General features: G+C 37.2%; 1 protein-coding gene across 1 annotated transcript in view; it reads left to right on the top strand.

Moving 5' to 3' along the window:
- Window positions 1-15,730: 15,730 nt before the first annotated feature.
- LOC104625735 (neural-cadherin-like) overlaps window positions 15,731-23,803 on the top strand; it is a gene marked incomplete at its 5' end in the record, with an annotated part of 48,006 nt that continues 39,933 nt past the window's right edge. Inside the window, 5 exons of the mRNA XM_010293439.1 lie at window positions 15,731-15,928; window positions 16,807-17,032; window positions 19,625-19,829; window positions 21,392-21,503; window positions 22,643-22,892. Of these exons, the coding sequence (XP_010291741.1) occupies window positions 15,731-15,928; window positions 16,807-17,032; window positions 19,625-19,829; window positions 21,392-21,503; window positions 22,643-22,892 (991 nt within the window). The remainder of the gene's footprint in view (window positions 15,929-16,806; window positions 17,033-19,624; window positions 19,830-21,391; window positions 21,504-22,642; window positions 22,893-23,803) is intronic.

Below are 23,803 nucleotides of genomic sequence, written 5' to 3' on the forward strand. Positions count from 1 at the left end.
GCTGCCGCGGACACGGGCTGCCCGCACGCGCGCCGCTGCTGCGCTCGGCCCCGCGGTTGCAGCCGCAAAAGAAGTTGCGTCTGGTACAGAGTAGCGGCCTCGTCCCACCAGGAGGTTGGAGGATGGCTTGTCTTTTAAGGAGTAAAAAGTCCCCAAACGACAGCAAGCGCGTAACGACGGTTTAGCATCAGGTGTCACGTGCTGTTACATTGCGGAATGTAGTCTTGATCTTTTAAATCTGTACATTATTAATACAAAACACTGTAGGTGACAAGGAGTTTAGTGAATGTGGACTGAACAGCTATGTGAAATGCTGGGAGCGGCGAGGCGGTTATCAGAATTTAACTGTTTCGCCTGGTAAAGGTCTTAGTCATTAATGAGCAGCGTGGAACACGTGTAGTGTAACCAAAGAGCGTTACTGCGTTGAGACAAAGCACGTTAGATATACCGTGCTTCTTAAACACACGTGTTTTCAATTAAACTGCTTCCCATAGCTCTGCTCCCGTAAATGCTTAGCTTGAAGCGTGCAGCAGAAGTCATTGAGTTTTGGGTCGTTATTAAAGTTACACATGTTTGACCCACAAGCATGATGGGAGATTTTGCAAGATTGGTGCCTTTGTGATTGTGTGGCTGCTCTTTTTTTAAAAATCTGAGGAGTCCAATGTGCACCGTTAAAATGGCACGCATATGGTATAAATTGTTGTCATTCACAGGGTCTCGCTCAAGTTGAATAGAATAGCTCATTTCATTTATCTCTGATTACATCTATTACTTTTCAAAAAACTCTTTTTTAAATTTTGAATTGCCATCTTAGTTAATACTATTTTTTCATGTATGAACTACAGCTTCATTTAGGTATACTTTTAGCTCACCGGATGGTGGATATCTGTGTAGGTTCGCCATGTCTCTTGCTATTTTTGTGTTACTTGTGATTGTAGCAAAGTTCTGAAGGTTGGCTAGAATGTGAGTATGCTGGAGAAAATTGTATCAGCAGAAATGAGTTGTTTGGCTGGGGATGCCTGCAGGGATTCCAATTAGCGCTGACAGTTTCAGTGATGTGGATACTTCCTCCTGTGAAGCTGGCTAGATCACCAACTCATTTCACTTGAGTCCTGAAGAAAAACCCTCTGACTTTTCTCTCGTTCTCACTTGGTTTTTGTCATGCCTGTGATATCAGTCGCTTGTACGGGCTCTGCGCTGTGTTCCGGCTTGTTCTTGGCTGCTAACCAGGAGGTTGATAGGACACAGAAAGCGTTTGTGTTTTGGAAATTGGTCCATCTTTGCTACTCAATCTTGAGCAAGGCTACATGCCAAAGGGGCTGTCATTACTCAGAGGCAGTGACAAAATCTGTCGGGTCAGTCTAAGTATGCTTCTGGGATGTTCACCCACTCTGTCATGTAGCTCAAGCTTCAGCCCTTTGTTGGTGTCACAGCTCCCTCTGTCAGGATCAAGATGATGTTGTTAGAAAAGCGGTAGCTAACCTTGCCCCTGGCTACTGCTAGTCTCACCTTTGTCATGGTTTTTACTCTTACCTAGTCTGAATATAGAAGTCTGAGGTTGCCTGGAACAAAGCTTGTCACTCTGTCATGCCAGAGGTTTCTTTTCCAAAGCAATGCTTGCTAATCTGTTTAAAAAAACCTAAACCAACTTTAACTTATTTTGGGGTTTTTTTTCACCATCTTGTGAAAAAGTAAACTAGTAAAACTAGTCTTACTAAATAGTTTGGAGTGTTTTCCACTAGCCTGATATATTACTACTAGTAGTATGAAGTAGTAAGATGATAATCTCTAGGAAATATGTAGAACTAGATTCTGATATTCAGAGCCTGGGTAGATGGCAATTGTGGACAGTACAAATGGCATACTTTAGACGCTAGTGATTTTAAGTTCCTTTCTTTAAAGGAGCCTAAATTAAAAAATACACCTGTATTAGTTGTATTTTTTTCATCAGATAAAGGTTAATAATGACCTGACACCTTTAAAACTCTTTTAAGTTGCAGAAGGCTTACATTCTCATTTTGTAGAAGTTAAAATACATAGGTATTTGAAACACATGTAGAAAGTTATGTCTCTTTCCTTACTCACAATCCAAACTTCAGTAATGTGAGAAAAGATAATGAAAAGCATGGGATAGGAGAGGGAGAAAGATGGCTGGCAGAACTAGATGTTTTAACCTGAAATAAGGGAGATACAGAAGATTGCAAAATCTCCAGGGGAAAAAACCCGCAGAATTTACACAAGTGAGCTCTCGGGATGAATTAAGGAGTGGAGACAGTTACACTGAATTTTGTTGTGAATAAAAGTGTAAGTTCAGGTTCTTTCTTCAGTTTGTTTGCTTTGCTTTTAATATTCCTATAACCATAAATATTCCAGCAGCTATGGTTTTCTGGTATTGGAGCTTATGGTTATCAGATTTTGATTTATGTTCAAGTGGTATAAAGTTCTATTAATTCCTTTAATGTATTTTTCATTTTCTATCCCCCTAATTCTTGCTACCTGGTAGTTGAGATTGAAAATTGACCAGTAATTATTTCTGGCATTAGTCTCTTCTTCAACCCAGGCAATGATATCAAGGATAAGACAAGATTTTTAGATGCTTTAGTGTATAAAGTCTATCCTCCTTGTCCTTTATCTTTTTAGTGTAGTTTATTATGATTCATTTGTAATGGGCGCTTCATTATCTAAAGTAGTAAAAAACGCTTAAAAGCATTGCGGTCCTAATACATCTCTAGGAAGAAAACTGGATTAATTTTTCTTTTTTTGGCTGATGGAGCATTCTCAAAATAGTAGTAAGAAGACTGCTATAAGGAAATAAGGCAACATTCAGCAGCGTTTCTTCCTAGTTACGTGACAGCTCTTACTTTTTAGTTCATAAATGGGACTGTGTAGGAGATGTCCTGTTTCTGAATGAATTTTTATTCAGAGGAGCACAAGGGTTGTGTAACAGGCTGCAGGTTTGTTCATTTCTCTTCAACTAAAATTGAATTTTAAATACGATTCTGTTTGCTTCCTCTCAGTTCTGTCCTGGATAATCAACACAGCAGTGTGTCCAGGGCTGGTGTTCCATTGAAGTAAATGTTCCAGATGCAGCCAGACCTTTAGCATCTCCGTTTCGAGATAATCTTCCACATGTTCATAGAAGAAGAAGGGTTTTCTCACTCTGAGTTGCAGCTTGGTGAAGGTATGAGCTAACTTAGCTCACTCCACTTGGGATAGGGAGTAACTATCGATGTAACAGACTCACTCTTCACTATGTGGAGTATTTCTTAGTAGAACGTGTGGTGTGACCATAGGCTTGGCGCTGGTATAGATTTTCCTGTGTGGGGATAGCTTTCAGGGGCATTTGCAGTATGAACAACTCTTCGGCATCCATGGTTGGGTTTTTTGGCAAAGCTGCAGCTGAGCTCTAAGATCTATTGTAGTGATGTGGATGAATCACTACTATCACTATTGTCATTACCAGTGCAGCTACATGCCTTTTTTACTTTTTGACTGGACATATTTTGTTTATAAATTTCATTTTTATTATTTTTTTTAAATGTAGTTGGCAAAAAAAAAGTCCATAACTTGTTTGGTATTCTAACAGCAGTTGTCAGAAGCCTTGTCTGTGGCCTCTGCCCCATGTCTCAGGGGCTGCACTTAAGCCCAGGTCCTTTCCCGAGCTCTCCCTGGGGGTGTGCTGTACCTGGCTGTGCATCTTGCTGACCCTGACACTGCCTTGCTGACTTGGCTTCCTGCTTGACCTGAGACACACCTGACTGATCACTGCATATTTGTCTGGTGATCACTGGACTGTTGGATGAACCAGGTTTACATCATGGGACCTGCTCTGCTCTTCTTGCTCAGTGACAGTGAGGTCCCTGCCTGCCTTGCTGTCCCGCTTGACTCCTGTTTGACCTTACCCTGCGGAGCAGTGTGTCCTTGCTGCTCCTTGGCAGTTAAATTATGCAACTTCAGCAGCAGCATGTGTGCATTTGTATAAAATATTCTCTGTACCCTGACTACCTTGAGAGCTTAAATTGCTCTGCGTGGATGCTTGACAGAGAATTTAATCTTAAGAGAGCTGAAACCACTCATTTGAAATTGAAATATGTCTGAACAATATATATGTTTTTCATAATTTTGCAATATGTTGTCCAAAAGAAAAACAAACAGACAAACCCCACAACCCCAAATCAAAGAGAAATGCCAGGAAAAACTCCTACATTAGTTTAAGCAACAAGATGCTAAACAGAATTCCAAAATTTCAGGGCTTAACTTCATGAGCATGTTTTTTGGCACATGGTTCTCGATGAGCAAATTCCTTTAGTGATCCCACTGATCACCCAGCTCTGAGCTATATTCTTCAGTTAACCTTGCGTGGAAGGAGTGATGGTTATGTTCACATTTTCTGTAGCATTTCAGATTTCATCCCATTTAATTTATTGGGACACAATTTATTTTGTCTTCACAAAAGAATAATACTATTTTAAGTTTGTAACCAGTGAACAGTAAGTAAAATTTCCTAGACTGCCATACACGTTAATACTTTAACATAGAGCTAGCATTTAATTTGCGAAGAAGCCATTATTATTCCATTAATGCTTGGGGGAAGTGCATGAAAGATCCCATCTCTCTAATCCTCTGTTGTTTCAAGCTCCTTTGACCTTACTTCATCCATGGGCATTAGCTTTGTAATCCCCTGTTGTTAATTTTTTCTTATCAGAAGATTTACGAAGGGTGATGTTTGACATGCCTTCCAAATACCTAACAACAGTCACTTACACTTTAAGTATATTTGTCCTGTTTAAATTCAACATATAGAGTGCAGATACCAATTTTAGTGATACGTGTATTTTAAACCTTGAAGGTTTTCATGCTTGGTTTTCATGCCAAGGATCTTCTGTTTTAATTTTATCTGAGGCCTTAGTCCCTTACTAGCTGTATTGATTCTGTGTGGATAATCCCTAAGAATCAAGTAGCTTCTAGGTGATGTTTGGTCTTTTACACCTCTTATTACTTCTTTTATGAATTACAACTATGTTCATGGTTACACATCAAGATGGGCTTAAGTTGAAATTGTCATGTTGTCCAGCAGATGTGTTGTGTTAAACTGCAATGGGTTTCAGGCCATTAAGTCAAAAGAAAACGTACATTCTGTGTGCATTCGGGACAACTATTGAGTGTTTACAGGTTTGGAATGTTTATTTGTGGTAGAAAGGAATGTCTGGGTAAGATTTAGAGCACCATGTTGATGTTTATTCAGTCTGAATGTTTTGATACTATGTGCTTTCTACTCCAAGCAGTCATATTAAAAGTATCTTTGTGAGACTATTGGGACTTGAACACCAAAGCTGTTTAGATCTTCTGACTGTTTGTCATCTCAAACATTCAGTTTCTGCAAAAGAAATGTTTTGTTTTGTTTTGTTTTTTTAAGGTCTGTCTAAATTTCATCACAAATCTATTAATCTGACAGAAGTAGTAAATTATAGAACATATGGATAGGATCTTCCTCAGAGCTGGTTTATAACATTTCTAATTGCACATTGATTCTCTGGCTGACATGGCCATTATGTTACACTTTATTAGATTATCAAATAGTTCTATTTCAGTTTTTCCTAGCCTCTTCTTTTTTTTTTTGTTAGTCTCATAAGTGTAGTGTCCAAATTTGTAGATAGAATATCTTTAAACCTTCTTGGTATGTTTGAGTTTAGGTTTTAGAATGAAAGAGAGACTGAGACTTAGCCCACAGTAAATTTTCCTTTGACTTCAAGGTGTTTTGGTGGAAGTAGGGGACAAATTCTGTATTTTGAAGACAGTTTCCTTTTGATTCAATTAATAATATATAGTATTTACTAATACACAGTGTTTCAGGCATAAACTCTACTTTTGCTTTTCCTTTTTCTGATAAAAGAGACTGCAATAAATAGGATATTTGATTGCCTTAGATGATTAATCTTATGCATATAAAAAATGTTTACTTCTTTAAGTGGGAATTGCATATAAAAGTGTTAAGGAAGTGCCAGATTTGGGATAAGGGCAATTGGGGACTTTAGAGCAGAAGAGAGTTGAAATAGATAAGGAAGACTTTGTCTATGTGACAGCTTACCCCTCAGCACAGCTTGAGATTCGTCAGTCTTTTTTCCCCTGCTGCAAAAAAATGTTTGTGACGTCTCACAGCCTAGTCCGTTTCCCCTGTAATAACAGTGCACTTAGCAGATACCAGTTTATTGCTTTTTCCTAGCCCTAATGAGTCCTCTGTGGTATGAGTAGGCTTCAGTTTACTGATGATGCATGTAAGTGTTGATACATGATGTGCCATGGTGAGGTTTCTCTTTCTCCTTTTCTTTTTCTGGAAAATTAAAAATCATTTCCTGTCTTTCACATGTCTAAGCTTGCAGTCCAGGTAATGTTAGTTAAAAAGACTTTCTGAGCATAATGATACAAAGTAGTACAGCAGGCTGTGTTGGTGAGGCTACTGATTGTGGTGGGGGTTTTGTTGTTGTTGTTGTTCTTGTATGTGATGGGCTGCAGAGAAAAAAAACAGATTTTCCCCAAGAAATTCTGAGGAAAATTTCAAGAGAACTTCCCATCTTACAGTGGTACGGTAGCTGCCATCTCTTTAGCTAGGTTCATTCCTCATGATAATGCTTTTTGGCAATCAATAATCATTTGTTAAGACACACGGTTTATTATTTAATGATGTCTGTTGTGATTATTAATTTGTAGTAATTTATTTCATGTCTGGGCATGCTTGGTTTTTCTGTCTGCCACTCTCAGCAGGTGGATACTACACTGGGAAGTCCCTGATAACATGGTTATCACTTTACTCTCCTTTAATTGGTAATTTATATTGAGATCCACTCTGCCACGATCATTTAGCTCCTCTGATGCTTTCTTTACTTTTGTACTTTTGTTTTCTGGTTTGCTTTAACCTCTATTTTAAAAGCCAGATGAGAGTAAGGAACAGAGACGTGACAGACTGTCATCATTCTATCTGCAAAAAAGATAAAGTATATTAGGAGAGAATGTGGGCTGTCCACAGCTTAAGCCCATCAAAGTTATTTCTTTAGCAGGTTTATGTTTTATGAATGGGCAAACTACTGTACTTAAAAGTAGCCCATCATATACTTCATGAATTTTCAGAAATGACAGTAGAGAAATGTTCGTGCATGATTGTCGTATTTCTTGAAGGGTGTACAGTAGGACTGGGTACAATAATCAGTAGCTTTTCTCTCATGGTATGAAAATGGGAACAGATTTCTCCTGATTGCAGTTAGAGGCTTAGGACATTAAGATTTTTTTCTGGAAATTTACCTTCCCAAACTTGAAGTCACTAGACATTTTGCATTAAGATATTATAAGAGTGAGGTGTTAAGAGTTCAGTATGATCTTTGCAAAGCCTCCTCAGAACAACAATGTTCTCTCCAGCAAAACCCAAAATATTTTACTTGCAGTAACCCAAACAAATGACAAAACCCTGAGTTTTCAAAAACCATTTGCCAGTTTAAGGTAAAAGTGTTGGAAGTTGGAGCAACTTAAAAAACAAAAAGAAAAATACTAACTTGAATGCTTAATTTGCTGATGTAGACCAGAATGTAATAGCTATATTGACCTAAAGGCTTGCAAGACTTTTAACACTCTCAGAATCTCCTTTTTAAAAATAAATTGAAATGACCTAAAAATGCCAGGAGCAACCTAGCCTCTCACCCATTATTGTTTAATCATAATAATATAATACCTCTTCCCCCAGTACATTCAAGCAATGTATAATATTTGTCCACAATTGTAGAGACATGTTCAGTCAAGTACATGTTCTATATTGTCAGATTTTTAAAATCATGTCTGGCATTATCAGTTTTATCAATTACACTGGAGCAGAGAAGCCTACATTTTTAATGAATACAAGGATTTTATTTTCAAGTCTCATCTTACAGAAGTATGCATTTGATTTTTGAGTGAAAAGACAGTCATATAAGTCTAATGAAATCAGAAGTCTGAGAATACATTGGATTTCACAGATTGACAGCATCTTTTATAACTTGACATGGAGAAAAGAGTTGGGTTTAGAGGCAACTCCAACCTACAGTATTTGAAATTGCAATCAAACTATTTCGTCATGTATGATTTTCAAGGCTTGTTTTAACCAGGTAACATGCAAAAGTTGTTGTTAACTGAATGATTAAGTATTAAAGCCCTCTCCTCCTTCCTGCCACCCTTGGTCTAACAATGTAGGTAGGTCGGGAAATATTTTTTTCAGTTGCTGTATGAAGTTACAGTATTTATTAGTTTGCAATATCTGTGTACAATCCAATGAGTCTTTATAACCTGACTTCGATGCCAGGTTGGATGAGCTAGTTCATGTTACTTTACATTGAAACCTTTTCCTAGAAAACTAATGGTGAACATCACAGAAGAGTTTCTTTCAGATAAACCTGGATTTGGTAGAGCCATAAAGAACTAGTGAAGAACCTAAAGAAGAAAGGCACTGTTATCTGATAAAGATATTTTATTGCTTCTTGTAATTTTCAGTACGTTCTTCTATTTTGACAAGACTCTAACTTCGGCTCACGTAGAAGTTCATGATTTTGAGAGAGGACTTTCTGTTCCTTCTAAATACTAAGTCCCTCTATATGTCTTAACTTTGATGTGAAAAATTACTAATTATTTTACAAGATTGTGACACACCTTTTTATTTATTAGAAAATTTTCTAAGCTTTTTGGACAAAGTGTGTAACCCAGTCTTCATAGTATATAAGTATTATGAGTATTAAGGTTTTTTCCTGTTGTGGTTTGTGTTGTTTGGGTTGTGTGTTTTTTTTTTTTTAAATAAGAACAATTTATTTTATTATACAAATGTGGTTTGGATCTCACCAAAGGATCAAATATCTAACTTTGAATAGTTAATTTAAGATGTTATGTTTTCTCCTATATATTTAACTCTGCCTTTATTGAAGCATCTCAATCTTAACAGCTGTGCATAATGAGGCCCTGTCTGCCTTTTGATCACGGAGATTTGGAAAAAGGAATCTAGCGAGGAGGCTGACAGCAGACACTGTCCTTGATCTGCACTGCTGTTTTCCAAAAGGCATTTGAGTAATAGATTTTCATGCTTTTTCTTGGAGAAGTGACTTCCTCTCAAAAATGTTAATTTTGTCTTAAACTAGGAAGATTTTAGATATTGCACAAATCCTATCTGTATTATGGCTTGGACCTTGTGAACTTTAAGGAATGTTATTGGATGCATAGTAATTCTGATTTTATTAAATCCATTTCCTCAGATAGCTGAGGTGGCCTATGTTTTTTACATCTGTTGAAAGGTTAAACAGGTGTAGCACTAAGATTAGTCTGACATAAAATGATGAAAATCCTAACACCTAGGGACATTATGTAGATAAATTGTGACATTCTTTAAAATGCTTCTGCTATAGAAACCAACAGTTGAATTATGTTGATGTAATTCTTACTCAGAGTATGTTGGTAGAGAACTGATTTCATTAGCTGTATGGATCTAGAAATTTGCCTACAGGCAGACCTAAAGAAAGATATTTTAGAGACTCTCTAATTTAAAAAAAAAAAAAATTTAGTTGCTTATTGCTGCTTTTAAAGAGCATTTTTGCTATGGTTAAACTTCCCAGCAAGTCAGTTAATATTTTGCTAATGCTTTTTCCTGCCCGCCGCCAAACCCCCCCCCCCCCCCCCCCGAAAATTCTGAGCCATGGCATATCATGTATTCCCTGTGAGCAGAAACTTGGGCCAGCTAGTGTATTATGTTACCTAATGTAGTTTGAATTCAGAGTAAGGCAGTATAATAAATCCTTCTGTTTATCAGTTTTCAACCACAGATAGGCATGAAAAATAAGCAATTATAGATAGATACCTGTGATGAGGTTTCAGCAGTGGATTATGAAGATTGATTTTGGTGATAAGGAATGAATTTCAGTGCTGCAGCTTTTGTCAGTAATATTAAGTTAAAAGGAAGTAATTCCAGCTGGAGGGAATATCAGAGAAAAAGCAGACTTCAGGATGAGCTGCCCTAAGAAGGATTTTTGATGATACACGAATTGACTCTAATAGGGAATTAAGCAGCTAAAGTAGGAAAAATTTCCAGACTAGATTTTATAATTTTGGTTTTAATTTTTTATATGTATTGAAAAGAGAGTTGTAGAGAAGGCTTAGTTTTGATATTGCAGAGGGCAAATAAGTGGTGTTTGCAAATATGTGGGAAAAACAATCTGCTCACAGAATCTCTTTTAATTAGTTTCTGTTAGTGAAGAAAAATAATAAAAAATAGGAAAAATACTTTCTGATCAAATTAAAGGTGGTTTTACCCTCTTGGAGTATTATTTTCTATATGACTTTTAAAAATACTGCTTTTAAATGTAAGATGTTCCAGTGTTATGTTACTATTGTGTTTTTGTGCAGCAAGAGCCATCTTGAGTTTTACCTCTTTTTGCTCAGTGTCTGTGAGAAAGCGATTTAAATTTTTCTGTTGTCTGAAGCTAGGGAGAAAAATCTGTCAAATGCAAAATCTTCTTGTGTGACAACAATGTAATTAGCAGAACTGGTTTTTTACTAGGATTTTTTTGAATGGATGACACCCTGGCTTGAAAGTCAAGTATCTAGTGTTTAATATTGAGGAAATTCTAATTGATAGTGTGTTACAAAACAGTTTGAAAATTGTTTTAGGGATAATTAAGCCTGTGTCAGATTCCTAATCTGAGTAGTGGACTGACTTACACTGCTGAATATAGTTGCAGGGCCTGGTATTTGGAATAGATCATTTAAGTAGAACCTGGCTGTGTGTTTGTAGGACTTAACCCAAATCCACAGAGGATTACCAGTTTTAAGCTGGTTTTGCTCAGATTTTGAGTGGAATTGTAGCATGTTATTTCACCCGTAATGTAGCTATATTACTGCACAGGTACTACTTATATACTACTAATAAACTACTATTAGTCATAATAGATGAATGCAGATACATCATAATGTACTACTACTATTAATATACTGATGTACATGTATAATTAATATATCTGCAAGATACGTATGTCGGGGTGTTTTGATGGAAGGAGGCATTGAGATACCTTAACTATCAAGAGATGTATGTTTCTAAAATTTCCTTCCTTCTACTGTCTTGAAGCACAAATCATTTTCATAAATAGGAGAGAAAATGAGTTTTATATACCTTACTAAAAATTAGTTAAAGATCTGGTTTAAGCTCCATTCTGTAGGAAAAAACTGTTTTGTAGGAAAGCAGCTATGTCAGTTACAAAATATGAGAGACTTCATTGCTGTAATGTGTATGTAATGATAATTACAACAAATGAAAAACTTCTAAATATTTGCTGCACTCATTAGAATGTCAAAGTTATGCTTTAAAAATCACATTCATAAACATATACTTTGAAATTCTTAATGTGTTGTCCTATTAGATATACATATATTACATGTTATTGTCCATGTCAGTCCCTTCATCACACTCGCTGTCCTCTGGCAAGTCCTTGTCCAGTTGTGCTTCATTGGACGCCCTGATGTTGTTTCTACAAGTTGTCAGGTCACATTTGTAGGTCTCTCTGCAGAGACGTACAGTCCTACTGGGTGTTTCTGTGGTAGTTTTTGCTTTGCTATACGGTAGGCAGTCAAGGAAAAACACTACAGTCGTTTTCCTCCAGACTGCCTTTATCTGAATGCAAAATCATGATGATTTATTTAGTATTTTTGCTTGTGAATCAGATTGCCTATGGTTGATGGAAGAAGATAACATACTAGTAAGATCTGTAAGGTGATATGCAGTGTTTACATATTATGGTCAAGAAAGACACTTATGCCTGTGTCTTCGGTTATGTGTATTACAGTTCCATACCCGAAGAAAATTCTTAAGAGTGTTCAGATTTCAGAGGTAACCAACATATTGCTGAAAGCTTTGATCTTGCCAGGGTGGCAAATGACTTTAAGGTCTCTAACAATTAAAACACAAGTACCTGGAGAAACATGTCCAAGTCGGTTTAGTTTTTCATTAATAAAGTTTGCCAGGGCATGTGAGGATTAATCTCAGTCCTGGTGCAGTTTTCCACAGTTCCCTTAAGGAGGTATTTCTCAGTTATAGTTATGAACTAAGTACCAGCATATTGATGTTCCACGAACTGACAATCAGTAAGTGGCAAGAGTGGAATTTGTATCCAGGTTTATCACTTCTTGTTCAATAAAAATCAGTTATTCTTCACTTATGACTTATTTTTGGATAGAGGAATACATGCATGTTAAAGAACTCTAGCAGGATGTGAAACAGAATGAGTGCACAGGTTGATTAGGATATTGATTTCCAGGCTTGAGAGAGGCAAAATTCAGTAACCTTTCTACTCCTGGCAGGGTTACCAACGTGGCACTCAAATCCTTAATAGATCTTGCTATTATAGAGGCAGATTTTCAGAGGTTCTTAACTCAGCTTCTAATTTAATGCTTGCTATTTTAAGTCTGCAGTATGCCCAGGCAAACTAAGCTCATAGCGGGTATTTACAAACTTGTGACAGCTTCCACAAGACCTGTTCTTTTGTGAAGAGACGAGCGATTTTGACGCTAACTTCTCCCTTTTGCACTTACTCTTTTTGGACAACCTTTTAATTAAAATCTTTGGAGCGTTCAAGGGGGCACTGATCTCATTTGTCACTTCTCATTTAGAACTCCCCCTGTTGTGGGTCGCCGTGGTGTGTTTCAAGCTCAGACTCAGGTTAGCATCTGACAAGTTTCCTCCTCTGCAGTTTCTTCATGTGTCTTGGCCTGGCTGCCCTGGGACTTTTGGAACGCACATTCTGACATGAAACACATCTCTTTGAAACACATCTGGTTCTATTTAGTATGGTAGTGGGAAATAATATCCATGTTGCTACTCTTTACGTCATGATTTTTGGACTTTTTTTGGATGGTCCTTCTGGCTGCTTTTGTGCTGTGCCATTTAGCAGCACCTGCAAGCAGAGGAGAAAGCACACAGCTGCTTTTGCAGAGTCTGTCTAAACGTTGAAGAGGATTCCACCTGCGTGACTGCGAGGACTGTGCAGTAGCAGAGTGGGCTACAGTAGTCTCACCTCTGTCAGTCTTTTTTTGTAATGAAGCAATTTGAGTTTCTCTTCGGAAACTTTGCCTTCACATGCGATGTTACATAGACCATTTGGCTAGAGAAGCTGAATTGAGCAGCCTTACAGAAGGCCTCCTAACACTTCTGACTGCAGAAGCGTAATATGTAACGCACACAATTCATCTTAGAGTCATGAAAACTTTGTAAGACTTGGATGTACATGGTAACTGAGAATTTTTCCACGAAAATGTAAAAATGTGTGTTGTATATGTTCATGTTCTATGATGGTGCAAGGTATGATTCTATGATGATATTACTTCTGTGTTTTACTGTTTGACAAGTTAGAAGTTTGGTTTTGCTGGTTTTTTATATGTGCTATCTTAAGCTAATACTATATTCTCTGGAACATTTGATTCTGCGTACAGGATACAATTACAAAGAAATTCATTTGGATTTAACAAGTTACTGTCAATATGCTTTCTGTTGCTCTTTAGAGAAAGAAAAAAAGTGATGTATTTGCAGTTACAATTCTAAAATTCAGATGAATTAATACAGTTTTACAAGTTTAACTAAGAAGAAATGCTATTATCTTGGGTGAATGCTGATTTTTCTATTAAGATACTTTTCTGAATAAGAACAGAAAGAACTCAAAGGTTATGATGGATTAAGTCTCAGGAATTTAAACTAAGGAACTTAGATTTGACTGTGTTAATCACAGCACCGAGGAGTTTTCTTTACGACAATCCACTTACTGGTTGTTTATAGATTGCAGATTATGATATGGTGTACTAAATATGCCACTTGCCATCAGACAGAGGTTCCTAATTATGAAAAGCTGAAGCTTGCAAGAGACTTGTGTGAAAGTTATGTTAGTACTGCTGTGGGAGTGAAGGGATAACATCAGCAAATGCACACATTAGACAAAAGTAACGTCTTTTAGTTGGAACAGGGGTGTTTTTTGGAGAGGGATGTAATGCTGCAATTGAGGAAGTGGAGAGAGGGAGAGAGTAGAGCTGTATAGCCAAAGTCGTACACCTTCCTGGGAGAATATTCCTCCATAGCAAGATAACGCTGTTTACAAGATTAGACGTTTTGGCAACACTTTATATTTAGGGTCTTAAATACTAAGTTCTTCGATTATTAATTAGATTTAAATTAAAACTGATAATTTTGGATGTTCCTCTTTGTATGTTGTTTCGGTTCCCGTAAAGCTATTTTGAAAATAAATGCGTGTGTGTGTATAGGTATGTTCTCATGTATGTGTAAATAATAAATACACACTGAAATACACTATTAGCTTTAAAAATCCCGACTTTACATCCATTATTAAACTTGTGGATAAATAGTGTCATAAATGTGGACGGCTGTTTTTACCTGGACCACGTTCCCTTTCACTTCCCCAGGCTTGTTAGCTGGGGCATAGTGCCATGTCAGTGCAGTTGCACTGCTTTTGGAGTCTGACGGGGTGTGCAGGCACCACTTCTCCGGAGCCTGAGGCATTAAATATGGGCTGCAGGAACACTCAAGTTGGCTTCTGTAGCAAAACTTTTTGCAAGCTCAGTGCCTGTCCCCTTGAAGCCAAGCTGGCCAAAAGGCCCAAGTTGTATTTATAGTGTGCTCCCTGGTGTTAATGATAAATGTTACCAGTTACTAAAAAATACACACTTTGTCACAGTCTTGTGTCACCCCAGCTAAGTTGCCTCAAAATCTGAGCTAGCTGTGTGTAATGGAAGTAAGCATTTTTTCACTTGAAAGCATATATGAATTTATTAAGAAGAAAAAGACTTTCTGTCTTCTGTATCACTTTGCTTTCTTTGGAACGTGAAGATTCTAATCCTATCCTTTGGTCTTGTGTTCAGAAACAACATTCACCCAGGATATTCTCCCACTCTTGCCTCCTTTAACTGTAATCTCCAACATTCCTGGAGATTTCAGAGCAGCTTCTTCAGTCTGACGTACCTCCTTTCTGCCAGCCTTCCAGCAATACCTGCCTGATATTTATTACTTGTTTAGGAGCTCTACTGTCTTCACTGATTGATTTAATAATGGCAGAGGTATAACAAATACTTTTCCCTCGGTTTTTAAGGATCTTCTGTTGTCAATTTTTGGAGAATTGAATAGTTTCATTCCGTGGTGGTTTGTTTTTGGGGTTTTGCTTGGTTGTTTTTTAATGGCATTTAATCTTTAATAGAAGTGAAAAACATATTAGGATTTCAGTGAACTTTCTAACCAGACAATCACTAGTTAAGGTGGATTAGTTAGAATTTTTTGGCAATCAGTACTTAATTTTCAAAATTCGGAGTTGCTCTAATTATTGCATAAACAAAATATTTCTTGATACTTCTTTTTTTCTTCAGGAAAAAAATATTTCTGAAAATGTGTTTAAATTTTGGAAATCTAAGAATGTGTAATCTTTCCTAAAAAGAGATATTAGTAGAATGTAACATGGGTGGCCCCAATCTTGCAGTTCAGCAGTGCTTGTGCTGGCTATTTCTTTCCCTCAGTTGTGTCTGGATATTGTTGATTGCAGAAGAGCCTTAAAACCCACATTTTTCTGGATTACATGCCAGCAATATTGCAGACAATACACACTCAGGAATTGATACATGTTTCTGTTATTCTGAGTGCCATTAAGAAGCTGTTTTAAGTATTTCTTCATTTTTCTGTGACCGTTAGGAAAGGATTGGTACTTGGTGCACTTGTCGCTTACTGTGACAGACGTGAACGACAACGTCCCTGAATGGGCCATGAAGCCCTTCCCGTTCTTGGCTGTGGTTTCCCCTGAAGCTGCGGGAGGTACTGAAGTATACAAGCTGCTTGCTGTGGATGCAGACGAAGGGATCCATGGGGCTGTAGAATATTTTCTCTTGGAAGGTAAATTTTAACCCTCCCATTCCCTGTGTATTAAGCTTTACTATTGTGACTTTTTTGTCTTCTACCCTCAGTTTCGTTAGTGAAAGATCTTCCCTTCCTCCCGCAAAAGGTTCATAAGCCTTCAGCTCTCTGTGTGAGAAAAATCAACTTTTTATTGAGCGTATGGACAGATTTGCCAGATTTGAAGTGTGTTCTCCCTGCAAAGCTGGGTTCCTGTCCAGATTGTCCCCAGGGGATAATGGGGGCTGGAGCAGTCAGTACTCCTCAGGGCTTTGGCAAGGGGGTGGCAATGGCAGCAGTGGTCAGCACCTCTCTGCTGGACTGCCTGTTTATGAGATAGGGCAGTATGTGGGGCAGAGTTTGTTGGGTGAGAGGGTTACTGTTCCTTTCGCCTTGCGGGAGTTGGGCTTCTGGTTCATTTCTAACAAATATTTAAGGGTGTGCATTGTGCCTTAGCTTTGCAAAGCTAGTAGAGACTTGCTAATAATTTTGTTTGTAAGGCTCTTAAAAGCAACTTCAGTAATAGTTCAAAACTGTCTAAGCAAAAGAGGAGTGGAAGTACCACTCCAAAGGTGAATTTGTTCCTCTTGGCCAGGACTCTAGCAGGTTGTTGTCTGGTAAAGGATATTTAGAGTCAAACAAAGGCAAAGAATTGGAGGATAAAGAAGAGTGATAATTGTCCAGAGAAGTAAAATGCAACATAGAAATGTAATCATGAATGTAGTTACCAATTTTTAAGCTGTAAATAAACTTGAATTTTTGTATGCATGCTGATTTTAAGCCAAAACCAACTCAGGAATTGATATTGTATTCTCATCTTAATTTTAATCAAGTAAAAATGTTCTTGCTGAATCTGTTTGTGGATCTGTTCTTTTTAGGTGGTGAAGACCGATTTGAAGTTGAGAAGGACACTGGCTGGATTAAAACGACAGGTTTGCCATTGGTGAGGGACAAGGAATATTTACTGACTGTACTGGCAGCAGATAAACTTGGAAGCAGAGGATCTCCAGCCTCTGTTTCTGTAATTGCTGGATTTCGACCACCACAGTTCACCAACATATCATACTTTGCTTATGTTCCTGAAAGTATGCCACAAGGAAAATCGTAAGTAACAGTTAAAAATGATGCAGTGAGATTGTGTTCCTAGTTTAACTTCTGTTTGATCTCCCCAAAGCCTCAGTATTGTTTGTGAATAATAAACAGATAGTGCAATTTAGAGATCTTAATAGAAGTGATCAAGATACAGTTGGATTTTTTTTTTTAGTCACCCTTTTATACAGAAAAGTGATATTGAATAATTACGGTTTCTTGCTTTTTTAAACAATATGGAAAGTATTAGCAGACATTGATTATGTCTTAATTTTCAAACAAAATGCATAATACAAATTAGAACTGTTACATCATGGAAAAAAGACATCCTGGTGTGAAAGAATATATTAATTTTATGTGTCAAATTTGGAGAAGTGCCTTCTTCATCAGATGAAAATCAGGAAAAACAAAAGACTGTTTTTGCTGTCTTCATCAGTCATGGTGCTAAACTGAGCAAAAATGAAGATGCCACAAAACTTATCACTTTATTTTTCCATCCTTTGTTTAACCATGTGCATCTAAATATCACAGAAAATGTTAGTAATGTAGGTCCACATGAATACTGGCTTTCGTGTGTCCCAAACTGTTTTGTTCTTACAGAAAACATTTCCAGTTCAATTGAGAGTACTTTTGTCAGTAAATGTCTTCCTTGTGTGGCCATTCAACTGTAACTCATATTATCTGTGGTGTTGTATTTTACTGTTCAATCTACAACATTCAGTTTTACAGTGTCTCAATAACCAAGGTGTGTTAATCTTAAAAAAAATTAACAACTGTTAATAGCGGATAACGAGTTTTTTCTTTAAAACTGCAATAAACTTAAATGGCGCAGGCATAAAACAAATGTAAGAACTGTGAAACGCTACAATACCTAACAGGTACCTGCTGTCTTGGGTTCAGTGTTGCTTAAGATTAAAAATAAGGAAATTCTTCATAACTATTTTTTGTCACTATTTAAAAATAAGTTTGCACACCTAAGAAGATAGTAGATTAGTCAGTTTGTCAAATTACTTCATAATAACCAAAAGGAATGAAGTATTTAATGCAGTTATTATGTCAGCAGAGGTTTGAGTATCGACAGCGCCCCCAGTGAAAGTGGTTTCCTGTTACGTGTTGACCAGAAATAGTCATGAAAATCTGTGTAGAATCCTAAAGTTCTGATATTTAAATTGGACCAATTACCCAAGTATGCAGAAAAACAGAATTGCTGTTATGCACTGGATCTCTAGGTTTGGGCGTTCACAAATGTAGGCTGATTTAAGACTGCTGCGGACCAGAGGAGCGTTACCACATCTTTCTCTTCCTTTGGTCTGTCGCTAGCGCTAATGTACTAGCTGCATGGGCAGGCTGATATGATGAAAGACAAAGCCAAAAAAAGAAAAAAGTTTTCAGTTGGATTGTTAAACGTGCTCACAGTGTGGCCTTGTGATTTTTTTTAGTGCTGACAGGAGAGGAGCGGTGGCATGAGCATGCAGCCAGGATAGGGAGCTAAAAGGAGGGCAAATTAATTCCTTTTGGCAGGAACATAGTCTTGGCACTGGCTGAAACTGAGTGTGAGACCACATCATAGGAAAATACGAAAAAAGACTAAAGTGAGATAATGACCTACAGCAACCTTTCCCACTATTTCAGTGTTGCACCTGAGGGAAGTGAGAAGACAGCAGCATGGAATGTATAGATGTGGCACTTTGGGATATGGTTTAGTGGTGGACTTGGCAGTGTTAGGTTTACAGTTGGACTTGATGATCTTAAAGGCCTTTACCAACCTAAAAGATTCTATGATTCTATTGTGTGATTCTATACATACAAAGGGGGAAAAAAGGCGTTCAAAGTGATTTTTTTTCTTTTTGACTGTAGTTGTCACTGGATCATACATGTTGGTGGGTACATACATATTCTTCTGAGAGGTGGAATTCTTTTTCCTAAGAAACCTATGCGATAAGGCAACAAACACTTGAAGAATTAGCATTCTGTTTTAAACCCTTTGAAAATATTTATTTTTTAACTTCTTTTACTTCATACTGCAAGTGTTTTTCCCACTTGAAGACTTTAAACACATTGGACGTCAGTGGAAAAAAGATAGTGCCAGACAAGAGCTAAAAACATATGTCCTGTATAACCTGTAACATGCATGCTGTTAGTAACTGGCTTTTATCCTTTTGCAGTTATCTGTTGGAACTTCAGGATGGTGTCACTGGAGCAGCAAACTTATGATGCTGTTATTAAAATTAATCTTTTGCATCTTGCTGTATATTTTAGTTTCCTGGCTGAAAAACATCACTTCTAAAACATAAAAGAAAGTTAGTGTAGGCAAATTCAGTTGCAGCAAAAATGAAATTCTCTGTTCCTGTGTTCTTAATCCTTACTGTTTTTCAGTTACAAGAATCACATCTGTATCTGTTTAACCTCAAGATGATAGAACTACTGTATATCAGAATGTTTGAGTTTTGTGTTTAGGTACAGCTATCACTGACTTCAGTGAGTATTGCTCTGATCAGATGATCAGACCTACGGGATTGGACCATCATTTCTGATGTGTGTAATTTTTGTCATACCTTTCAGTACGTTGGATTACTTGCTTAAGAGTCCTCTTTTTTTTAAATGCAGCTTTCTTACAGTCACTGCTCTATCATATCAAAACAAATCTCTGAGCTACAGTTTGCTAACAAATCCTGGTGGTCTATTCAGTATTGATTGGGCAACAGGAGATATCAGTTTAACTCGGAGCGTGGATTATGAGAGTGACCAACACCAGTATCGTCTTTTGGTCAGAGCAGAGGAAAATGAGGAACAGTTCAGTAGTGCAGCGGAGGTAGGTGTTCTCTTCTGGCAGCATATGTATTTCCATTTTCCTTCAGCCTTTCCAGGTTTCTGTACAGATTCACTAGGGGCTCCCATTTCCCCAGCTCATGCTGTCTACTCTACTGGTGATTTGAAAAGTCTTTCTATCTATGGGTAGATGTTGAGGGCTGGCTTAGGTACTCTTAGAGTTTGCTCTTGCTGATGCTGAAAAAGCTATTTCTGAGGGATCAGTATGCCATCCCATCATAGGTCCTAGGCCTTATCTGGGAAAATACAGAAACAGATGCGTCCAAGCCAAACATGAGGTTTTGCCTTACTCTAAATCTTCATAAAGTATGATGTATATTTGAGATTATTCCAATTTAAAACGAAGGTAGAATAGAAAATTATTTGTTTCATATCGAGAACATGAAGTGAACTTGTAAAGAGACAAAGTAATAAAAACTCACAGATACTAAACGATGATGGTTCACGGTGTTTTAGAAAGCTGTTTGACAGCAAAAATATTTCTAAATATAGTTGTTTGAATTCAAGGATTCACTGAGCTAAGAAATGCATGCAATATAACAGTTTGTTCCTGCTGCAGGAAATAAGATGTACACTGTAGAGGGAAGAGGAGGCAGAACTATTAGGAATAAGTGAGGGGACACAGAGGGACAGTATGTCAATGTAACAAACAGTGGCTGTAACACACCAGAGGCTGATAATTTCTGTTGACACTTTGACGTACTACAGGATGGAGAGTAGTAGAATGTGACTTGAAAGAGGATTATGAGATGATTTTACAAATACGTTTAGCCTGAATGTAGTTTAACTTGTACCTGCTTTGCACTGATACAGCTTCAGTAGTTATGAGAGAGCAACTCCCAGTTCATGTGAACCTATGTAATGGAAGATGGAGTATGTGTCTATGTGTTGCACTGTGATGCAGAATACCTCAACTAACTTCAGACAGTCTGAACTGTATGAACAGTATGAACCACCATAAAGGACTATTTAACACACTCCCTACTGTTTGGATTGTAAACAGTGCAACTGTGGACTCATATTTGACATGAGAATAAGAAAACATTTTAAAAGATGTTAGAAGCAGCATTGCATTTCTTACTTGTTTCACCATAATCAGTTCCATTTATGTCTGATTAACACTGCTGTAATTAAATTCAGAACTTGGTATTGGAGATTTATACTGCTAAAATGTAATATGCTTGGCAGTAGAGTTTTTAGTGTTACAAATAGCAGAAGTGTTGGAAGATAATGGAAAAAGGATGCTTGGAAAGCAGATGGTCCATTTTCCTTTAAGTTAGTGATAGGAAATAATAAATGGAGATGAAGAGTGAGTGGAAAATGTTGGTGTAGCGGACTTGGCAATTCCTAGTATTTTGTAATCTAGAATTTCAGTGGTTCTCAGCAGGAAAAGAGCAATCTAAGAAAAATGGCTTATCCTATGTGCTATAGCTTCTGAAAACTTCAGGATGTTTTTGGGAAATTCTTCTATCTGATATTTCTAAGGCAATAAAGTCATTGCCTTGATTCACTTTGCTGTTTAACATTCCCCTCTTTTCCATTCAGGTTTTGGTTGTAATCACAGATGTGAATGATTGTGCCCCCGAATTTCATCAGTCGATTTACAGCAAAGTTGGTGTTCCTGAAACAGTTACTATGACAACTGCACTTCTACAAGGTTAGTACTTCTGAAACTATTTGTTACATTCAGTATGATTATTTTTTTTTCCTTGCACTAATTAGAATTCAGTTCAGAAGGCAATTACCTGCCCCAGCATGGGTAGTTGCAACTCTCTGAAGTCAAATGGCACCTTGTAGAATTGGGTCATAATTATTTACTACTGCCACAGCCCAGACGATTTTGGTGGACAGGAGACAAAGGAAACAAATCTTTGGAGAATTTTGAAGTAACAGGACTTCAGTTGTGGTTGGTATTATAGCAGCAGGTTTATAGTAGCAATCTTGCAACATTTCTTTTTGTGAAGGAAGAGGGTGATGTTGGATGAGAAATTATGGACATGTCAGCTTACCTTCTCAGCCCATCTTTGAGAGTCCTTTGTGGGCTTGCTGTAGGGAATATTGCTTTTTGGTATTAAAAGCCTCTTGCATGCTTTAACTGTTGTATGTGAGATTTTGTTTGGATGCTTGAGAAAAAGACTTTGCTTCTTCCCAGTGTAACAAATAACTTAAGCTTTAAATGATGATGCTCCCTAAGTTATATAAATTTTGCTTATGTAAACCGTGCAGATGTTATATTGAAAATGTTTATAAAGAAATGAGCAGGTCCTGGCAATAAAACAAATTTATGTCAACTAGACAATTGTAGTCAGTTACTATTCTGGTAATTGCGCTTTTAGCATAGGTTTTTGTAGGTTATGGGTAGGATGTGACAAACACGTTAATTTAACTTGAATCAGTTCAGTAATATATGTAACTGTTTCCTCTTTAATCACACAGGTTGTAGTCTGTCCAAGTAATCTTAAGTCAGCAGATGGGCATGTGTATATATGTCTTTGTGTGGGAATATGTTCTTGGTAGTACAGGGCTCTTTAAAACCAGCAGACAAAGGCAAGATCTAGTGGCTGAATTAAATCAGGGACTTAACTTTTTTTTTTTTTTAAAAACTTATTTTGAAGTAAGGGTTAGTTCAATAAAAAGTACAGAGGATAGTACAGTTTATAAACTATCTCAAGCATCACATGCCAAGGCAAATGCTATTACAGTTTTATACTATACACTAATTCTCTTGTTAAAGTACTTAACATTCCAATTCACAAACTTTGATCTACACAATGTCTTTCTCTTCTCTCTTAATAGTGACAGCCACTGACTGCGATTCAAAAGAGAATGCTGAAATACTATATTATACTTTGAGTCAAGACTTTAGTATTACTTCTCATGGTACTATTTTTCCAGCAACACAGTTGGACTATGAACAACCTAACCATCTTTATGAGTTCATAATTATGGCTGTAGATAAAGGGGAAGAGCCGAAGACTGGGACAGCAACTGTTAGGATCCATGTTTCAAATGTCAATGATGAAGCACCTGAGTTTTCCCAGAAAATGTAAATACATAATTCTTAAAACTCTGTTATTTTTGTCTCTTACTGTTGCTTTTTTTCTTTTGGTTGGAAGGCTGATCATTACAGGATGGTAACTGGCTTTAGTTCAATCAAATCTGAGAGTTACTGACAAACGTGGGATGATCTTTTGACTCTGAGACTCTGTTACTACCAGTAAAAAAAAAAAAAAAGCTCTAAATTCGGTTCTTCATTTTAAGGTTTAGGCATGCTTTCAATGTATGGTAAGACTTCTGTGTCTAGCTAGATAGGGGTAGTATATAGTCAGTCTGTTTTGATGGATCTTGCACTTACGTTTTTTCCAGTATGTACTGAAAGAGGTGGTGCTGTAATTTCAGATTATACATTTCAAGAGGACCCATCAATCACCAAAGGAAATCAAGCAGAAAAAGCAGGCAGCTCAGTCTTGTCCTCAGCCCTCATCCAGAGTGCATCGTGGAATTTTGCCTTTTAATTAGGCGCTTTAAGCTTAGATGGAGCCAACAGTCCGCATCCCTGGTTAAAGAAAAATGCTTAGATGACAGAATCCTAAGTGACCACTGAATTATAAAAAAACACAAGATAAATGTCAATAAGTGAAGTTCACTTAATTTCACTTAGTCCCATGTCCGACAAACTGTACTTTTTTTTTCAATTTTAAAGCATCAATAAGCATTTTTCTTCTATAGCTGAGGCTTAGAAGTGTCTGAAGAAATGTCAGAAGTACTATATCCTTGCATTAGTGTTAGAGGCTTAGTAATGGAATTCCCAGTCAACTTCTGCATCAGCCTTCTACTCTTAAAAGTAGAAATTGCTCAGAATAAAACCTAGGCAGAGATTTCGGTGATGCTAAGCTTGTGGTTTAGCTAAACAAAAACATCAGTCCTTATTTTATGTAAAGGTAACCTCTGGCTTCA

Source organism: Phaethon lepturus, unplaced genomic scaffold, assembly GCF_000687285.1.
Source record: "Phaethon lepturus isolate BGI_N335 unplaced genomic scaffold, ASM68728v1 scaffold10088, whole genome shotgun sequence".
Lineage (NCBI taxonomy): Eukaryota > Metazoa > Chordata > Aves > Phaethontiformes > Phaethontidae > Phaethon > Phaethon lepturus.